We start from the raw sequence: 19869 nt of genomic DNA on the forward strand, positions 1-19869 counted from the left end.
AGATCTACAGCAGGGCCATAGATAAACAGGTGAGCAATGTGGCCCATGGGCTTCTTGTCTTACCAGGGTAATTATCTCCCCTTGGAAGATGCATGCCTTTTCATTTGAACAAAATATCTCTTTCACCTATTGTCCTAGCTCACTCACAGTGCTAAGCAAGTTGAAATTACCCCTGTGGTTCTGGAGAAAAAGATGAAATTTTAATTTAATTATTGACACCAATGACAATGGCTACAGGAAATGGACAAAAGTCACTTGTGCTTTTGACTCAAGAGAGCTAATAACAACTAGAATTTTCAAATATATACCTGTCGAGATCATGAAAACAATCATTCTGGGAGTATTGCCTTAACAATACAAGTCCCCTACCTGCAAATGTAATCTGGTTCCCATTAAAAAATTGAAAACAACATAATTCTGACAAAAATCATTGAATCAGAACAAAAGGCAAACTTGATCCATAACTCGTCGAGGTAAAGTCACATCAATATCTGCAAGTAAAGTGCGGAAAATCTAGCTGGACAGACTAACAGACAGACCTAGGGATGGACAGACGTGAAAGAAACTACAGTCCCCTCCGGTTTCACTGGTATTGAGGACTAATAAGGTGTCATGTAAATTATTGATCTACAGAATCTATTGCAATGTTAAACTTTAAAATTGATCCCCCGTTTTGGCTCACCCTACCCCTGGGGCCATGGTTCAACAATTTAGATCTTTTAATTCACTTCATCAAGAAGCTTTCATAAGTTTTATTTTTTCTTGTCCCATGGTTCATCAAGGTTTTTAAATGACTACATCCAAATATTATCTGTCCTTAGAAGAGGGATTGGTCATACATTGTATTTGAATTATTTTTAATTTCCCCTTTAGCTAATGATGCTTTATGCCAACTTAGGTCAAAATTGGCCAAGTGGCTCATGACAAGTCAAAATGTGTACAGATGATGGAAAATGGGTTATCAGAAAAGCTCAACCTTTCAGCTCAGCATAGTCTACTGTTGCTCAACACTTTCCCTAGTTTGGGGGGAGGAATAATTTGAGCAGATATGAATCTACAGCTACATGACAATGTTTGAATTTCACAACAAAAATTTCAATCCTCCTTTACCTCCCACCAGGGCAAAAATAAAAACATAGGTAATCAGAGATTACAGAGCTCACCTCAACGAATGTTGTCTTTAAGTAAGGCAAAGTCATAAAATTACCCAACAAAAATGTACATCCAAAAATGCAAAATTTATGCAATTTTGATCTGATACTTTGGAATAGACCTATATAAAAACTTCAAACTAGTTCTTCATGTAAACAAAATTAAAGTCAAGCATCTGAAGCAAATTTGAGAGTTTTCATCCCGTGATGCATCATTCATTCAAGTTTGGTTTATATAAGCCTTATAGTTTCTTGGTAATAGACCTGCACCCAAAACGTTTACCTGGTCCATTATCTATAAAATGTATGTCGAAATCAGCATCCGAAGCACGTCTATTGGTGTGCATCCTCAGATGTATCATCCATGCAAGTTTGCTTAACATAGGGCTCATAGTTACTTGGAAGTGAAACCTGCATAAAAAAACTAACCTATTCACTCACCAGAAAATGTAGGTCAGATTCAGCATCCAAAGCTGGCCTGGTAGAATGCATCCTTAGATGTATCACCCATGCAAGTTTGGTCATTAAAGAGCTCATAGTAACTTGGAAACGAAACCTGCACCAAAAACTTTAACCTGTTCACTCAACCAGAAAATGTATGTCAGATTCAGCATCCGAAGCAAGTCTGGTAGTATGCATCCTGAGATGTGTCATCCATTATGTCCATGCAAGTTTGGTCATTATAGGGCTCATAGTAACTTGGAAATGAAACCTTTACCAAAAACTTTAACCTGTTCAAACATCCGGAAAATGTAGGTCAGATTCAGCATCCAGCAAGTCTGGTAGTATGAATCCTTAGATGTATCATCCACGCAAGTTTGGTCATTATAGTGCTCATAGTTACTTGGAAATGAAACCTGCACCAAAAACTTTAACCTGTTAAATCAACCTGAAAATGTATGTCAGATTCAGCATCCAAAGCAAGTCTGGTAGTATGCATCATCCATGCAAGTTTGGTCATTATAGGGCTCATAGTATCTTGAAAATGAAAACTGCACCAAAAACTTTAATCTGTTAACTCAACCGGAAAATGTAGGTCAGATTCAGCATCCGAAGCAAGCCTGGTAGTGTGCATCCTTAGATGTATCATCTTTGCAAGTTTGGTCCACATACGGCTTATAGTTACTTGGAAATGAAACTACACCAAAAACTGCACCAAAAATGTTAACCTGCTCCAAAAACATTAACCTGGTCATTCCTTTGCTGAAATTGCAGCATCTGAAACTTTGACTGGTACAATGAAACACACTAGAAGCATCTTCCATGCATGTCTAATCAATATAGGACATAGAAGTACTTAAAAAGAAAACTGCTCCAAAAAACTTAACCTTAACCTGGGACGCCGATGCCGACTGTATTACATAAGCTCCCCCAACTTCGTTGAGGTGAGCTAAAAAAATATATTTAAATCTACATCATCATATAATTTTTAATTTGTCTTTTCTTGCCCTGTGCTTCTGCAAAAAGTTTCAAATAACACAGTTGACAACAACAGCTGTACAGAACAAGATGTGTTTGTGAAACACTGATGCCCCCATATGGCAACTTATGGCAAGAGTTGAATTTTCTCAAATGCATGTCAAACTTCAAAGGTGAAGGTCAGAATTTGTTGGTACCCAAAGGAAGGTCTTGTTACAAGAAATACATCTGTGAAATATGAAAGCCTTAGTTGTAAGTTCAAAAGTTATGGCCAAGGTTAAAGTTTTATTTTTAAAAGTGAGTTAAACTCTAAGGTCAAGTTCAAAAATATTTAAACCCACTGAAAGATCTTGACACATTGAATACATATGTGTAGTATGTAAGCCCTACCTCTAACTGTTCAAAAGTTAGGGCTTAGATTAACGTGCAGTGTTTTCCCTTTATTTCAAAGTAAAGGGTTAGAGATAAGTTGTAACAGGCTAGGGGCTAAGGTTTATGAACAAAATCTCTTTGAACCTAACAACAATTTTTTATTTAAAAGCGGCATTTTTGTCAATTGAAGCGGTCAATTTGGCCGGTAGCCGGTTCTTAGGGAAAACACTGAACGTGTGGTATTTTATGGTAAAAGGAGGTCACACTCCAAGGTCAAGGGGTCAAATTCCATGGTTCCCAAAGAAAGGTCTTGTCACAAGGAATACATCTGTGAAGGATGATAGCCACAGCCCCACCCAATCAAAAGTTATGGACAAGGTTAAAGTTTTTGTAGACAGACAGATGGAGGGAGAGATGGACAAACATAACAAAAACCTTATATCCCCAAAACTTTGTTCACAGGGGCATAAAAAAAATTGATGGGGAACTGAAAAGTCCTTCATCAACTAACTGTAGCTGTAAGCCTTTTTTCTTTGTTTAGACAAAAGCAAGTATATAAGCAAATTAAATCAACAGAATGCTTTATTGAACACAAAAATAAAAATTCTTGAAAGAATTTGTTTGCGGTAGTTAAAGAATACAAGTGAATGGTACTTACAGAATATAAATGAAACCCTGTTTAATGCATCATGTACGAATTTTCAATAAACAAAAGATAAAAGTTAGAACAGCACAGCTTTATAAGGGACGATATTAAAATGTTCATACTTGTAAATTATCTTATTTCATTCAAGTAACATTTATATACTTTTGACTTTAAGGTGTTAATTTTCCTGCGGTGAATAAGTAGATGAAACAAATAGATGAAAAATCAACAAAGCATGGTAAAATAAAATGAAATGGACTAACAATAAAAAAAACTACTGAACTAGCACTACCAGTACTTGTTTAAGGGCACATCCAGACACTTAACATTATTTTCTCATCACAAAAATATCCTCCACTGTCCCCCATGCCCCCTCTCAAAAAAGTGATTTTTAAAGCAGGAAGATGACAAATTTGACATTTTGATGTTGATTTTGAAAAAATAATGTCAAGCATCTGTTTTATCATGATCATGCAAGTTGTAAAATGCATAAAAGAAAAGATTCAAAGTCTTGAATTTCACCAAACTCTGCTTTCGGTTGAAATCTAACTTCAATTGTTTTCTGTGAATTTCACATGGTAAATAAACGACATTTACATCTTGTAATATTTTCGGGATGCTTCGTCACAAGGTGATTACATTTATTACACCAATCTGATATCTACTTCAATTTTCCCTCATCTCTTTATGCCTTTCAATCCTTTACCACTACGCTGAATAAAAATACAACCTCCATACATGTAAATACCACAGTTTCTCTTCGTCTGGTCCATAATCATGTAGTCAAAACCCATTTATTACATCAATTTTCCCATGTCCCTTCATGCTTTCTTATCTCATACCATGCCAAAAACTAAATTCACTTTTTCAATACCACAGTTTCTCTACAAATCTGGTCCATAATCGTGCAGACACATCTCCTTATGCCCCTGTTTCCAATGTTCCTTCTGACACTCAGGTGAACAATATCTGGATAATCGGCATTTCCCGCAGTACAGAAACTTCTCCTTCTCCGTCTCAAGCTTCCGGCAGGCTGGTGATGAACAGAAAATGTACACTTCATAGAACTGTTCCAACTCCTCCAAAAGCTTCTCTTTTGGGTTCCAGTCTTCTGGCTTTAAGGAACTTGTCAGACTGTCATCAATGCACAACATGCGGACACGGTCGTGGTATTCAAATACATCCTCTACTCCATCCCAATCCACCTTGGACTTCTGAAGTTTAACCGCATACACATCCAGCTCATTAATAACATTAGATTTTGAGATGGTTCTTCGAGTATCTTTATCACCCAGCTGCAGTAAGGCTGCTAAGATTTTGGCACAATATGAAACAGCTTCGAGACAATAAATTCCAAATGCTCCTTGACGACATTTAATCTGCTGATACATGTGTCTGACTATCCCATGCTTCATGTATGGCACAACCAGTGATGATTTCCCTACAATAATCATTCTGTACAACACAATGAAGCCCTTCCTCACAAGTTCTGGAAATTCCCTCTGCTCCAGGGCTAGAAAAACAACAGGCAGAATTTCGTCTTTGTAAGAGTTAACCCTCTTGATGAGAGCCACTGTTGTTAAACACTCGCTGAATAATTCCATGACATGAAGAAGATGGCAGATAGTGTGTTTCTGACAGGATGCTTTTGGACTCTTAACTACCATATAGATAAGTTTATCTGCAGCCACCTCTCCAATACACTGTAGGACCTTCCAATAGTTTAGGAAGTGTTTAGTTTTGAAGCTGGATTTCATTTTCTGCAATGTCTCATAGACTTTGTTCATGTTCTTGTAGTCCCACTTATCAATGTATTTACAGACGTCCTCCACATAGCTTTCTATGCTTCTTGTTCCTGCCATGTCACCTTATTCTGAAACAAAAAAATTATCATTATCTTCTATGCAAAACTAAAGAACTTGTCTTAAATTAACAGGGGTTCAAAAATCCTCAAGCCCGACGTCCCGGACTAACAAATTCCGGATCCGGACTCGGCATTTAGAATTCGCCAAAGTCCTGGGACTTGGCTATGTTTCTTGTTTATCTTTTTTAATAAGTTAAAAAAATGATCGTAAAGCTAAAAATGAAGCAAATTCTCAAATGTATTAAGTAAAAAATGTGGGTTTGTGGGCGTTAAAATACCCATAAAACATTACGAACGTTTCGAAAATACAATCCGTCTTTTTATTTTCCGTTACGGTTAGACTCTTGTTTTACGCAATTCCTCATGTTTCCTCCTATATGACAAACGGCAATGAGTTTGTTAAATTTCGGTTTTAGCTGTGACTTACAGCACATTCTAATTTCTATTTATTGTAACAGATGGTTTATTCAGTAGTGAGTATTTGTAAAAGTTATTGTAATGTACAAGTAATCTATCAGTCAGGTATTGTGTTGAAATACTCATGTATGACTACATGACAGTTTATGGAGGAAAAATAAAACATATATTAATACATATAGTCTTTATTCATTCAATGCAACAAATGAAAATGAATTATAAGTTACATAAATTTAATGATGTATAGGTAAATATGGACTCTGAAATTTTTTCCTCGGACTTGCCTAAAATTTACTCCTCAAGTCCTGGACTTGACCATGACAAAAAAAATTTTGAACCCCTGATTAATAATCAAAAGTTCCATATTCTTTACCATTTATTTTACAATATTATTTTTATCATTTATTCAAAGCTCTCTGATTCGCTCAAACTTGATCACATGATTAAGTATATAACAGAATAAAAACTTGAGTTACTATTTAAAGAAACTGAAATGCATATCGACTTGATGTTTCTTAAAATGGAAAAAACAAAAATAGTACTGATTTAACAATTATAGCTAATACAGTGTGTGACTTGATGTTTTTGAAAAAATATATATATACTTCAACTTGTAATAATATTTTTAATGTTTTATAATTGATGCGACGTAGCAAATGAATTAGGAACTACTTTATATTAAAACATATCAGATATGTTTTTCAAAAGAATTAATTACATATAATCAAATAAATGAAGTATTTTGAATAAGCAAGTCCTCTAAATTACTCCATCAAAATAAAGAAAACACATTTACATAAAACAGCTTATTTTATTTTGATCTCTAGTCTAAGTGTTAAAGAGAGTAAACTTTTGTCTTTTCCCAATTATTTTCAAATTTGTTTTGTTAATCTTTGTAAAAAATGATATAACAAATGTAGCCCTTTGATGAGGTCGATCCATAGATATATTGACTTCACAGAAAAACATATCGACCTCGCACTTCATGCTCGGTGGATATGCTTTTCTGTGAAGTTGATACAATATCTATGGATTTTGTTTTGTTCTCTAGTCTAAGTGTTAAAGAGAGTAAACTTTTGTCTTTTCCCAATTATTTTCAAATTTATTTTGTTAATCTTTGTAAAAAATGATATAACAAATGTAGCCCTTTGATGAGGTCGATCCATAGATATATTGACTTAATTCACAGAAAAACATATCGACCTCGCACTTCATGCTCGGTGGATATGCTTTTCTGTGAAGTTGATACAATATCTATGGATCGACCTCATCAAAGGGCTGTATTTATATATTAGCTTCTGTATCATACTTATGGAGAATTCCAAGTCAGTACTTGTTATTCATGTAAAGGGAGCACACAAAAGTCGTGAAACACAATTTCCATTTGCCAGTACGTGCCATTCCTATTATGACAATTCTAATTAAATTGACATTCATCTTTCCATGACATTAAGTTGCCTTACAGTTGGTCACATGATAAAATTTCCTTGAAAGTAAAGTGCATGAGACATTTGGAAGCCGAAGGGCTAGACTAAACTGTCTATGATGTTAATTTTTTTTTTTTAAGGTTTACACTGTCTGGTCCAATGATTTTTTTGTTTTTTAATAATTTTTTTTTTAAAGAATACTGATCAGAAAAAAAATATTTTATAATTTATCAGAACTAAATAAACAACTGCCAGTAGGGCAGCAACACACACAATGCCCACCTTCCAAAGAAATATCTACGAAGTCATTATATATGATGAAAGGCTAATAGACATGACAGAATACAATGCTATGGAATAACCGACAATGAATATACGTATACATACAAACCATAAAATTATTCGTAGTTAGTAAGTCGTTAATGGTACATAAAACTTTGACGACGATGGATGATGTTTTGTTGCTGCTGTAAACCGGAAGTCAGGATATCAAATGTCCATCTTGGCGGGAAAGGAAGAGTTGGCGGATTCAAATTTTTCCAAGAAACGCATGGCTTCGAAAATATTGACGATGGAGGTAACTGCCATTATTAAGGCGCCCAACTACATTTATATTTTTTTCTAGAAGAACAAAGTGAAATAAATTTAGACAACATCTAAAATATCAATTTACCATTATTCTCTTTAGAGGACTTTCGCCTAATTTTTTTTTCCATAACCAAATTTGAATTTGTTCATTTTTTTGTAAACAATGAACAATGACTTGTGTCTGGTTATTTTAAACGCATTTAAAATAAATTTCTTCTTTATGTTTCATAGAAAGATCTTAATTGTCACAATGAATACACTAACTATTCAAAAGTTAAGTCTAAGGTTAAAGCTAATTTTTTAAAGGGGGTAAACTCAAAGGTAAAAAGGTCAAAAATATTAACAATGCATATCTGCAGAAAGGCGAAGCACCAACTGCCCGAAAGTTAGGGGCAAAGTTAAAGTTTGGTAAATGTTTGAAAAAGTGGGTACTCCAAGGTCAAGAGGTCAAAATTGGTGGTGCTCAAATAAAGGTCTTGTCACAAGGAAAACACATGTGGTATTTACATGAAAGTCAAAGCTTCAATCAATCAAACTTATTGGCAGGTTAAAGTTTTTGAGGACAATCAGCTAAACAGACAGACGGATGGACAGGGCAAAAACTATATACCCCTGATTCACGCATGCAAATGCTGATGAACGTTTAAATTTTGTTTTTAAAAATTTAGTCATGATTGACGCTTGTAATTGGATTTCGTACTTTCAGTTTTCTCTGTGGAATTATACCCCGAGATTGATAAATTGCCTCCCACAGTGCACCTCAAACCTACATGAAATATGGAAATAATCTCAAAAGTCCATTCAAACAATACAAATCAGGAGCAGTGCAAACAGTGACCTCTGAAACATAAGAGGTGGGATCAGTTGCCATATAGAATAGAGCATCCCCTGCCGACGGCTACACCCACCGTGTACGTGCCCCTTGTCAGGATGATATAAAACAGAATCTAATTAAAGTAGTATCGGTGCATGATGAAAATTTGTCATAAATATATTTTGAATGAATCCATTTAGTTCTGTGTGCTTGTAAAGAGTTAAAAGTTGAATACACGTAAACACCACCCCGTCGCACTTTTACCCCGACACCCCCACCCCTACCCGACATTGCAGTGGCGGATTTAAGGGGGGCGCACCCGTCGCCCCCCCCTAAAATTGTCAAAGTTAACGTACATCACAGTTTCGTCTAGAAAATGTAAATATGTCTACTTGGTAGACCTCATTTTTACCCAACAAAATCTCTAGAATCCAGGAGCTTCCGGGGGCTTCACCCCCTGGGCCCCCACCAGGGCTTTGCCCTGGACCCACTGGATCCGCGCCTGCATTGAAATTGAAAATAAAAAGACTTTGTGTTACATATGTACTGCAATGGTTAAAATAGGAAAATCCGAACATCTTAAACTACTCCAACTTATTTCTATACAAATAGGTCTTATATAGGTCCAACTATGATGTTGCTGGTTTCCACTGAAGCATTAAAATCCTCTCACACATATATTCATTTATAAAGACTTTTATATTTTAACTATCCAAACATGCACTCCAGAGACAATATAATGCACGGGATATTGAAATAATAGTCCATAGCTTTGTCATCACATCCATTCATTACATATAGTGAAACTTTTAGCTACTAGTATACACTATAGTGTTAAAATAATTTAATGAGAATTGTTGCTGAACATAAAATGAGGATTATCGTATAGGCAACACAACCAATCAGGGATGGTATGTCTAATATACAGAAACATTTAGGAACAGGTTCAACTTAGATAAACCGTATTAAATTTTCTACATATAATGCTAAATTTCTGGGGGGTCGGGGGGGGGGGGGGTCGGCCTTCAATGAACATTTTAAATAGTAAAAAGTTATATGTTTGAAAAAAAGGGGGAGCCCCCCCCCCCCATTACAATTTAAAATGTTCATTGAAGGCCGACCCCCCCCCCCCCCCCCCGAAATGCTACGTGGCTACGTGCCTGTGGTGAAGTTTATCTTGGATTCGTGTACATTTTTAGCTCGCCTGTGCTTTTTTAATTAGAGATGTTCCTGAAGTGCATGTGTGGCAATGAAATATTAATTCGTTTTATTTTCAGGGTGGTCGTCGGGATTATTGGCCACAACCACGTCTATAGGTCAAGGTACTCTTTTAAAGAAGGGGGGCATACATGTATACGAAATCATTTAAAAAAACGAAACTGAACAAACCAGGAAAAAAACTTACTTAAATACATTTTTTGACAACAGATGTAAAATTATTTTCACTCTGTTACTCCCACACAAGGAATACACCTTTGAAATATGAAAACCATAGCGCCCTACCCACTCAAAATGTATTGCCTAAGTTAAAAGTTTTTGCGGGTAGACAGTTAGACGGGCAGACAGGGCAAAAACTATACACCCGAATCTTTGATTTTTTTATTGTATTAATGAATCTGATATTGAAGAGTACGGGATGTTCTGGCACAAAATTCATATTCAAAGACAAACTGTACATGTACTGATGTGTACTAAAGTTTGTGTTATATACCGGTATATGTATACTTGTATGTCAACACAAACAAGCAAATTCAAGGCATTGTGGTCCCCCGCTTTTGGTGTCTTTGTGGGTGAGTTGTCATTTTTATGACATATTGTGTGTAATATGAACACCCTATCATGTCATTTATTTAGAAATCATCACTGAGTTTCAAGGTCAAGGTCAAAGGGGTAAAGTTCTCGGTATGCAATGAAACGTCTTCTTACAAGGATTACATATGTGAAGTATGAAAACCCTAGCCCTTACAATTCAACAGTTATGGTCAAGATTAAAGTTTTTTCATAAGTACAAAAAAATCTCCAAGGTCATGGTCAAAAGGTCAAGGTTGTTGATATCAAATGAAAGGTGTTGTCACAAAGAATACATATGTGAAATATGAAAGTCCTAGTGTCTATTGCTAAAAAATTGTGACGGTAAAAGTTTTGGAAAAGTAGGTCAAATTCCAAGGTCAATGGGACAAAGTTCTTGGTATCCAATGAAAGGTCTTCTCACAAGAATTACATATATAAAGTATGAAAGCCCTAGCCCTTACCGTTCAAAAGTTATGATCAAAGTTAAAGTTTTTTGAAAATTTTTTTTCATTAGTACGGAGATCTCCAAGGTCAAGGTCAAAAGGTCAAAGTTGTTGGCATCTAATAAAAGGTCTTGTCACAAAGAATATATATGTGAAATAAGAAAGTCCTATTATCTACAATTTAGAAGTTATGGCCAAAGTAAAAGTTTGGAATTTTTGTGTAAAAGTGGGTCAAACAGTCAAATTCAGCCCTTACCGTTCAAAAGTTATGATCAAGGTTAAAGTTTTTTCATAAGTACGGAGATCTCCAAGGTTAAGGTCAAAAGGTAAAAGTTGTTGGTATCCAATAAAAGGTCTTGTCACAAAGAATATATATATGTGAAATATGAAAGTCCTATTTTCTACCATTCAGAAGTTAAGGCCAAAGTAAAAGTTTGGAATTTTTGTGTAAAAGTGAGTCAAACTCCAAGGTCAAGGTCAAACAGTCAAATTCGGTGATACCCAAAGAAAGGTCTTATCACAAGGAATACACAAGTGAAATATAAAAGACATAGCTCCACTAAAACAAAAGTTATGGGCAAGGTTAAAGTTTTTGTGACGGACTGACAGACGGACAGCTAGACAGACTGACGGACAGACGAATGAGATTTAATATCCCCTCGCTTTCGCGAAAGCGGGGGACAATCTCTTTATTATTATATTGATTACATTTATCTTGCATCATCATGTCAAGCTAGGTATGTTTTATAATGACCTACTAGTATTTTCTTTTGTTGTATGCTCACATTATTTTCTTGTATTTTCTATAGAAAAATAACTTACAAAGAGGGGACAGAGAAATGTCTAAATATGTTCCTCCTCATTTCGTTCGTCCGAATATAAATTTATTATTATACTCTTTATTTTGTACTTATAAATAAGTTTGAAAGAATAACAAACTCATAATTTATATATGTACGAGTATGTGCATGCACGTAGCAACAGGGCAACTTTTTTTTCAATTATAACTATTACTAGTGAAATATTCATTGAAAGAGTAGTTGCCCCCCCCCTCTCTTTGGCTTAAGTAAAGTGATATAAGGGTAATGTAGTAATTGTATGAAGAAAATTTCGATACTGAAAAAAGTTTGTGGTGAAAGTTTCCAGTCCTAATCCAACGTTCTGTGTGGGCGGTAGAGTGACTGTTTATAAGCACCTGCTACAGATCTAACACTCTGTCCATACATAAAGTACCCTTAAGGACAATAATAATAACCATAGACGTTTCTTAAACTCCTACACGTGCTTAAATAAAAAAAGCTAACAAATTAGTATACTCATTAACGAAGTTACCCCCCCCCCCCCCCGGCCGGCTATCTCTTACACTTCTATGATTTGCTTGCAAGTGGTTTTCAAATGACTCGTGAAATCGGTTTGGGGAGAAATTCAATATAGGCCTACTTATAAAATATTTGCATGCTTCGTCCCTATTCTTTTACTTTTTTTTATTTTTGAAGTTAATTGACATTGATATAACGAATTTATCCTCACTACTACCATTGCCCAAAAATTAAAATGCTTTGCCTGTTTTACGAACTTAGAATGAATAGTTTGTAAGTTTTATGAACTTAGAATGAATAGTTTTTAATTTTAAGATTCTATGATCCAGCTTTACTTAATGTACAAATGATATTGAAATGCTTATACGTATATTGTACAAACTGATTTATGCATATACGTTACCTATATGAACAGTATGGTTCTTGGTAATAAACAACACAATACTCTTTCCTTTATTTTCATTCATGTTCATTTGAATTCTTTGTTCCTGTCCCTTTTTTCTTTCCGTTCGAAGTTTACAGGGATGCTGAGTTCATGATATCTTTTAAAAGTAAAAGTGTTAGGTTTAAATCTTTTAATTAGTTGAGTTTAGTTTAATTCTGAGCTCCATGGATAAAGGCGTGTCTCTAAAAATGTTGTCTCCATATTCAGCCACGTAGCATCGTTTGTGAAATGGGGGGGGGGGCAGCCATGCAGAGAATATTTTTTGACTTACTTAAAAAAAAGTTGACAGGCAAAAAAAAAAAAAAAAAAAAAGAAGGAAATACCCCAAACTCGAAAATCCTATTCGGGAGGAGGGGGGGGGGGGGGTTGAGGCCAACTTTTTTTCAATGTTGACTTCTTTTTTTTTTGCATTCAATATTATATTTCCCTGATATCAATTTCCTGTAATATACAGTGGGGGGCACCAACCTTTCAATTAACATTTCCTATAGCAAAAGTAAGGTTGAGAGAAAAAAAGTGGGAAGGGGTCAGCCTCCCCCACCCACCCGTTGCTACGTGCCGGATATTTCAAACAATTTAAAATTTGCTCTTTTTAAAGTTTGTAATATATAATACAGTAATTATTACAAACAATTCACTTTCCCCCCTCTCTCTCTTCACAGTTTTCATGCTCTGTCGATCAGAATGATCACGTGAGCTGACCATTGACGAGAATTCACCAGACTGATATTTGAGCTTGACTTGAATAGCAGTTATTTCGCATTGCTCTTGCAAAGCCTTCCAAACGATATCTCAAAGCGTTCTTTCATCACCAAAGATACAGAAGAAGACTACTTCAGACTGAGGTAAGCTCATTTTTGTTGTTGTTGTTTTTTTACTTTACAAGTTTTTGTTGAAAACGTGAACATCGGTGAGTACTCGTTCTTGCCGCCATATCAGGTCACTAGATTGGTATATATGAAATATCTGTTTAAGTGTTTACATTATTTCCATACATTGTAAGTAAAATATTCTTAAGTTTGTTATATATACAGTTTATATAAAGGTGCAATTATAGCGGGAAATGTCTTCATGCATAATTATGACTGCATGCGCATGCCCATGGCGCCTGGGGGATATGAACTTTAGATTATCGTGGAAAACGATGGGTGCAAGAAAAGGAGACTCTCTTGATAAAAATTGAAAAAACCACAATAATTGTACAGAAAAATGAAAATATGAATAAATAAAAGAGGCCTATGTACCACGGCGCTTATCTGTGTACTTCAGTCCTGCTGTTCTTCAACAGACCCCCCCCCCCTTTGGCCCTATCTTACATGTAGCCCTTGGAGCCAGTATTTCAACAAGTTAGAATCTAAACTACACCAGAATGCTTCCCCATAATTTACATCTTTTCTGTCCCAGTGGTTCTAGAGAAGAAGCCATGCAGCCATGAAATGACCAGGACATGTCCATCTTCTGTCCCTCTGTCTGTCCTTCCCTTGTGCTTTAATTGTGTTAAGCTAATTTAAAAGCTCAGTTTCAAAGAAACTATTCAAGGTATTTTTATCACATTTCCTTTGCTGATAGATACTTATGAGATCCACTTAAGTACCAGTCCATATAAAAATCATGCAAAAGGTGATTCAGTCAAGTTCTCAGAATTCAATGATTTTCCACACATAGATTTCTCTTGACCTATGATCCATGTATGTAAAATAAAAAATGTTTTGGATCATGGTTACTATGGAAACCTGATCAAAGTAATTTCCTTAGCAACCAGCCAATTTTTCTATTTGAAGGCACTGAAAATCACTGATCTTTAAAGCCTGAAATTATATATAAAATCTTAAACAATAATTCTCATTTACTGGTATGATAAAGACACACACTTTATTTGTTTAAAACACACAAGACATTGATATTTTATCTGAAGCTAGTACTATGGTAGACATTAGAATATATGTATGTTTTTGCATTTTTGCTGATTCAGCATTTTCCTTGATTTTGACAATATTCAAGGTCAATTTAAAAAAAATACCAAGCTAATACAGATTTTGCATGACTTTCACATAAAAGTAGAGAACTTTCTCTTTTACAGATTGACTTTGAAAGCGTGGGTTTTTTTGAAAAATCCTATTCGTTGCCTAGCAACAAAATTGGATGTTTTGATAACTAAAAAGTGAAAAATGGTAAAGGGTTAAATCAAAAAACTTATAAATTTTTATCTTTTTGTGGCAGATACAATTTTTCAAGTAATAGAAAATAACCCTCATAAAATTTTAAAACGAAAGAATAATTTATGATTATTAATCTCCATGGCAACAGGAATTTTTCCCTAGCAACAGTCATTTTTTCGCCCTTTTAAAATATTTTTGGGAAATAAATCGACAATTATTATTAAAATTGTAATTGGGCAAATTGTCAATATGGGTTTGAAATAAGTAAATTTTACTTTATTAACCCATGGCAACAATTCTGAATACCTAGCAACCCATTTTGTAACCACTTTACCTTTTTACATACAGTCGTTTATTTTGGAAGTTATTAGATTTTCAAAAAAAGGCCTTTTGAATGAAAAATAGAAACAAATAGATACAAGTAGTATATATATCAAAATAGCTCTGTTGATGAAAAGATTCCATAGAGTAACTAATTCTTGGGTTGCCATGGTAATGAGTTGCACACTGGCCATTAAAAACTTTTTGTTTGCAAAGTACACTAAAGCTGTATTTGGCCCCCAGTTTTTGCTTAATGGGCTAAACTAACTGTTTATTCAAGTACCTTTAGCATTCGTTTTTCTACATAAAGTATATTTTTTATGATTACCATGGATATAATAATGTGATATTGAATTAATGTGACTTAGGTACTATTCTATTAGCTGCAGAACTGTAGCTCTCTGCTTGAGAAAATTCGGACACATAAAGCAGAGAGCTACAGATCCAAGCGTTGTAAAAACCTTCGATTTACGCCGACGATTTTTTGTCGCTCACGTCGGGTATTTTTTTCTTCTATTTTATACTTCCCTCAGCTTTAAAAAGGTATTTTATAATTATAATCATACATTTAACATAAATTCTTGATAATTTACTTACCATTCAACGGTAACAAATGGCTGATTTTGGTTACGGACGTCAAAACGGAACTCTTTTAAAACGACAAACTATGATATATACTTTGATATATATACTACAAAACTGTATACAGGACTGTTTCGGACCCTTAAAAGGTAGATAAACTTTAATAAATTAGTAAAAAATAAGAGTTACATATATAATTATTTATAGGATACAATTCTAAAAGCCAGAGAAAGTTTAAAGTACACGAAATAAATTTCCCAAAGTAGCGACCAAAAAATCATCGGCGTAAATCGAAGGTTTTTACAACGCTAGGATCTCTAGCTCTCTGCTTTATCTGTCCGAATTTTCTCAAGCAGAGAGCTACAGTTCTGTAGCTACTATTCTATGTGAAAGATAAAGGCTCTCATAAAGCTTTGTTAAATTTTACAGGCAAGGACCTCTACGAATTTTTGTGAAAGTTTAACCTCGTTAAGATTTCTCTAAAGGTTGAAACTTATTTATGACATTTTTTGTGAAAAGGTCTATTGGTTTTGAAAGTATCTGGAAATCAATCGCTGTACTTTGAAATGGAAGATTGATTGATTGATTGATTGATTGATTGTATGTTGTTTAATGTCCCTCTCGAGAATTGTTCATTTTTATGGAGACGCCCCCACTTGCCGGAGGAGAACTGCAAATTGTATCCTATACTCGGCACTTACGGCCCTTTCAAGAGCAATGATGGATCTTTTTCGTGCCGGCACCTATTGTGACATGTGACCTCGGTTTATGCGGTCTCATCCGAAGGACCAGTCACCACGTCCCACAGTGGTATTCGAACCCGCGACGTAAGGATCAGCTCCTTACTTTTCCTTACGGGCGACTGAAATGGAAAAAGACATTACCATATATCACTTTTTTCTAGTACTTACAAACAATTCTTTTAAAAAGAGAGGTGAGTTAGCGCTGTAGCCATCATAAAACACAGACGTAGATATCAGAACCACTGGAACTATAATTTGCTGAATTGATAAATTATTAATAAGAAGGTATTGTAGGGGGGTGGTGGTGGTCACAATTCAGAATAATGAATTCTAGAGTGGACTTGACAATGACACAGCTCAATAACTCTACCATATAAGCATTCTGTGTTTTACTGTTATTTCAATCTGGGGTGAAAAATAAGAGACCAATAGAACAAATGGGCACCTAGTTTAAAATATTCCAGTGCGCTGCCATTTTGTCCTTGCATCTACTCGGGTCTTTCCAGCAAGCTAAAAAAATAGTCTAGGATATACTAGTGATTCTGAACTTGCCAGAATGATCAAATGAGGTAGTAAAAGCTAGGTACTGTATTTATTATAATTTTAGAAATGACTGATCTCTTCAGTCTTGGCATTATAATAACTAAGAATTGAATGCAAAGACTGAAGATAATTAATATAGAAGAATATCTAATGATATCTGCGTAAGTGTTACTTTATATACATTTTATGCCCCCCCCCCCCCCCCCCCCCGTAATGAATAAACGAAGTTTTGGGGGGTATATAGTTTCTTTCGTGCCCGTCCGTCTGTCTGTCTGTTTGTCCGCAAAAATTTTAAATTTGCCCATAACGTTTGATTTAGTGGAACTATGACTTTCATATTTCATTGTGTATTCCTTGTGATAAGACCTTTCTTTGGGTACCCCCAAATTTGACCTTGGAGTTTGACCCGCTTTTACACAAAAATTCCGAACTTTTACTTTGGCCATATCTTTTAAACAATAGAAACCAGGACTTTTATACTTTACATATGTATTTTTTGTGGAACAACTTTGACCTTTTGACCTTGGAGATTTCCGTACTTATGAAAAAACTTTAACCTAGGCCATAACGTTTGGACAGTAAGGGCTTTCATACTTCACAAAAATGTATGTTATCCTTGTGATATGGCGCTTCATTGGATATCAAGAACTTTTACCCTTTGACCTTGACATTAGAGTTTGACCTACTTTTCAAATACAACTTTGAACATAATTTTCGAAAGGTTAGAACAAAGGCTTTCATATTTCCAGTATTCAATTCTTGTGACAAGACCTATCATTTGATATCAAGATCCTTGACCTTGGAGTTTGACACTATTTTACACAAAAAATCCAAACTTTTACTTGGCCCTAATTTTTAAACGATAGATACACGTACTAAGAATTTCATATTTCAAATATCAATTCTTTGTGGCAACACCTTTCATTTTAAACCAACAAATTTGACCTTTTGACTTTGACCTTGGACATTTCCATACTTACGAAAAAATTTGGACATAACTTTTTAACAGTAAGTGCTATTTCTTTCATAATTTACATAGGTAATCCTTGTGACAAGACCTAATTTCATTGGATATCAACAACTTTGACCCTTTGACCTTAGCCTTGGATTTTTACCTACTTTTTACAAACTTTAACCTTGGCCATAACATTTGAATGGTAAGGGCCAGCACTTTCATACTTCCCTTATATGTAATCTTTGGAACAAGACCTTTCTTTAAAAACCAACAACCTTGACCCTTTGACCTTGACCCTGGAGTTTCTCCTACCTTTAAAAATGTTAACCTTGATCATAACCTTTGAACAGGTGGTGCTAGGGTTTTACATTTACAATTGTATTTTTATGCCCCCGTAAACAAAGTTTTGGGGTATATAGTTTTTGTCATGTCTGTCTGTCTGTCTCTCTGTTTGTCTGTTTTTCCTCAAAAACTTTAACCTTGCCCATAACTTTTGATTAAGGACAGACGAGACGTTCCTTAAAAATAGATAAATTTTCCTAAGAGTTTGTCATTGAAGTTTTGCTACTTAAACATGTTTACTCACAAATAAGTGAGGTACCTTACCAGGCATTTCTGCAAGATACCAGGGGTAGTTTTTCTTATATAATCCTTTGGGGAAGAAAAATAATTTTCCAATTTCAAATGTTTAAGTGTTTGGATTTTTTTAAAAACGTCTAGAAACTGGTTTAGAAATCAGAATGTTATGAAAATTTTGAATATTTTTCATACATTACGAAGATATACAAAACAGATTTTGAGGAACGTCTCGTCTGACCTTAAGTGGAGCTATGACTTTCATATTTCACAGATGTATTCCTTGTGATAAGACCTTTCTTTGGGTACCACCAAATTTGACTTTTTGACCTTGACCTTGGAGTTTGACCCATTTTTACATGAAAATTTAAAACTTTTACTTTGGCCATATCTTTTGAACAGTAGATACCAGGACATTTGTACTTCACAGATGTAATCTTTGTTGAAAGACATTTCATTGGATACCAACAACCTTGACCCTTTGACCTGGACATTGTAGATTTCTGTACTTGAGAAAAAACTTTAACCTTGGCCAAAACTATTGAACGGTAAGGGATAGGGCTTTCATACTTCATATATGTAATTCTTGTGAGAAGACCTTTCATTGGATACCAAGAACTTTGACCCTTTGACCTTGACCTTTGAGATTGACCTACTTTAAAAAAGCAAACCATAACTTTTTTAAGGGTTAAGGCTAGTGCTTTCATACTTTATATATTTAATCCCTGTGACAAGACCTTTCATTTGGTGACAAGAACTTTGACCCTTTGAACTTGACCTTGGAGTTAGACCTACTGTTAAAAAATTTAATCTTGGCTATAACTTCTGAACGGTTAGGGCTAGGGCTTTCATACTCTATATAAGTATTCTTTGTGGCAAGACCTTTCATTTGAAACCAATTACATTGACCTTTTTACCTTGACCTTAGAGATTTTTCTACGTATTGAAAAAACTTTAACATTGGCTTACTTTCGAATTTCAAAATTGTTTTCCAGTGAGAATACCTTACTTTTGGTACCAATTAATTAAATTTGCCTTTTAGAAAAGTTTAATCTTTGCTATGTTGCCATACGGGGGCATCAGTGTTTCACGAACAGATCTTGTTTTTTTCTATATTTTACCCCCAGAGAACTACATTAGTTCAATATGCACTACATTACTCTCTGTGTCTTCGTAAAAGAAACAGAAATATATGTTTGATTATTTCTTAATTTTATAATTATATAAAATTAATTCGTCTAATCATTTGAGTGATTACTATTAAAAGTGATACTCAAGATATCTATTCATAAAC

General features: G+C 34.8%; 1 protein-coding gene across 1 annotated transcript; it reads right to left on the reverse strand.

The window, feature by feature from the left end:
- Positions 1–3506: 3506 nt before the first annotated feature.
- On the reverse strand, positions 3507–7785 carry LOC134229280 (uncharacterized). Its single transcript, XM_062710998.1, has 2 exons — positions 7688–7785; positions 3507–5461 (listed from the first exon to the last, which is right to left on the reverse strand). Exon 2 carries the CDS (start codon positions 5448–5450, stop codon positions 4473–4475), a length of 978 nt encoding a protein of 325 aa, XP_062566982.1. The 5' UTR covers positions 5451–5461; positions 7688–7785; the 3' UTR covers positions 3507–4472.
- Positions 7786–19869: the final 12084 nt, after the last annotated feature.

Source organism: Saccostrea cucullata, unplaced genomic scaffold (genome assembly GCF_032062105.1).
Source record: "Saccostrea cucullata isolate Sc308-1 unplaced genomic scaffold, CSIRO_AGI_Scuc_v1 ctg1320, whole genome shotgun sequence".
Taxonomy (NCBI): Eukaryota; Metazoa; Mollusca; class Bivalvia; order Ostreida; family Ostreidae; genus Saccostrea; species Saccostrea cuccullata.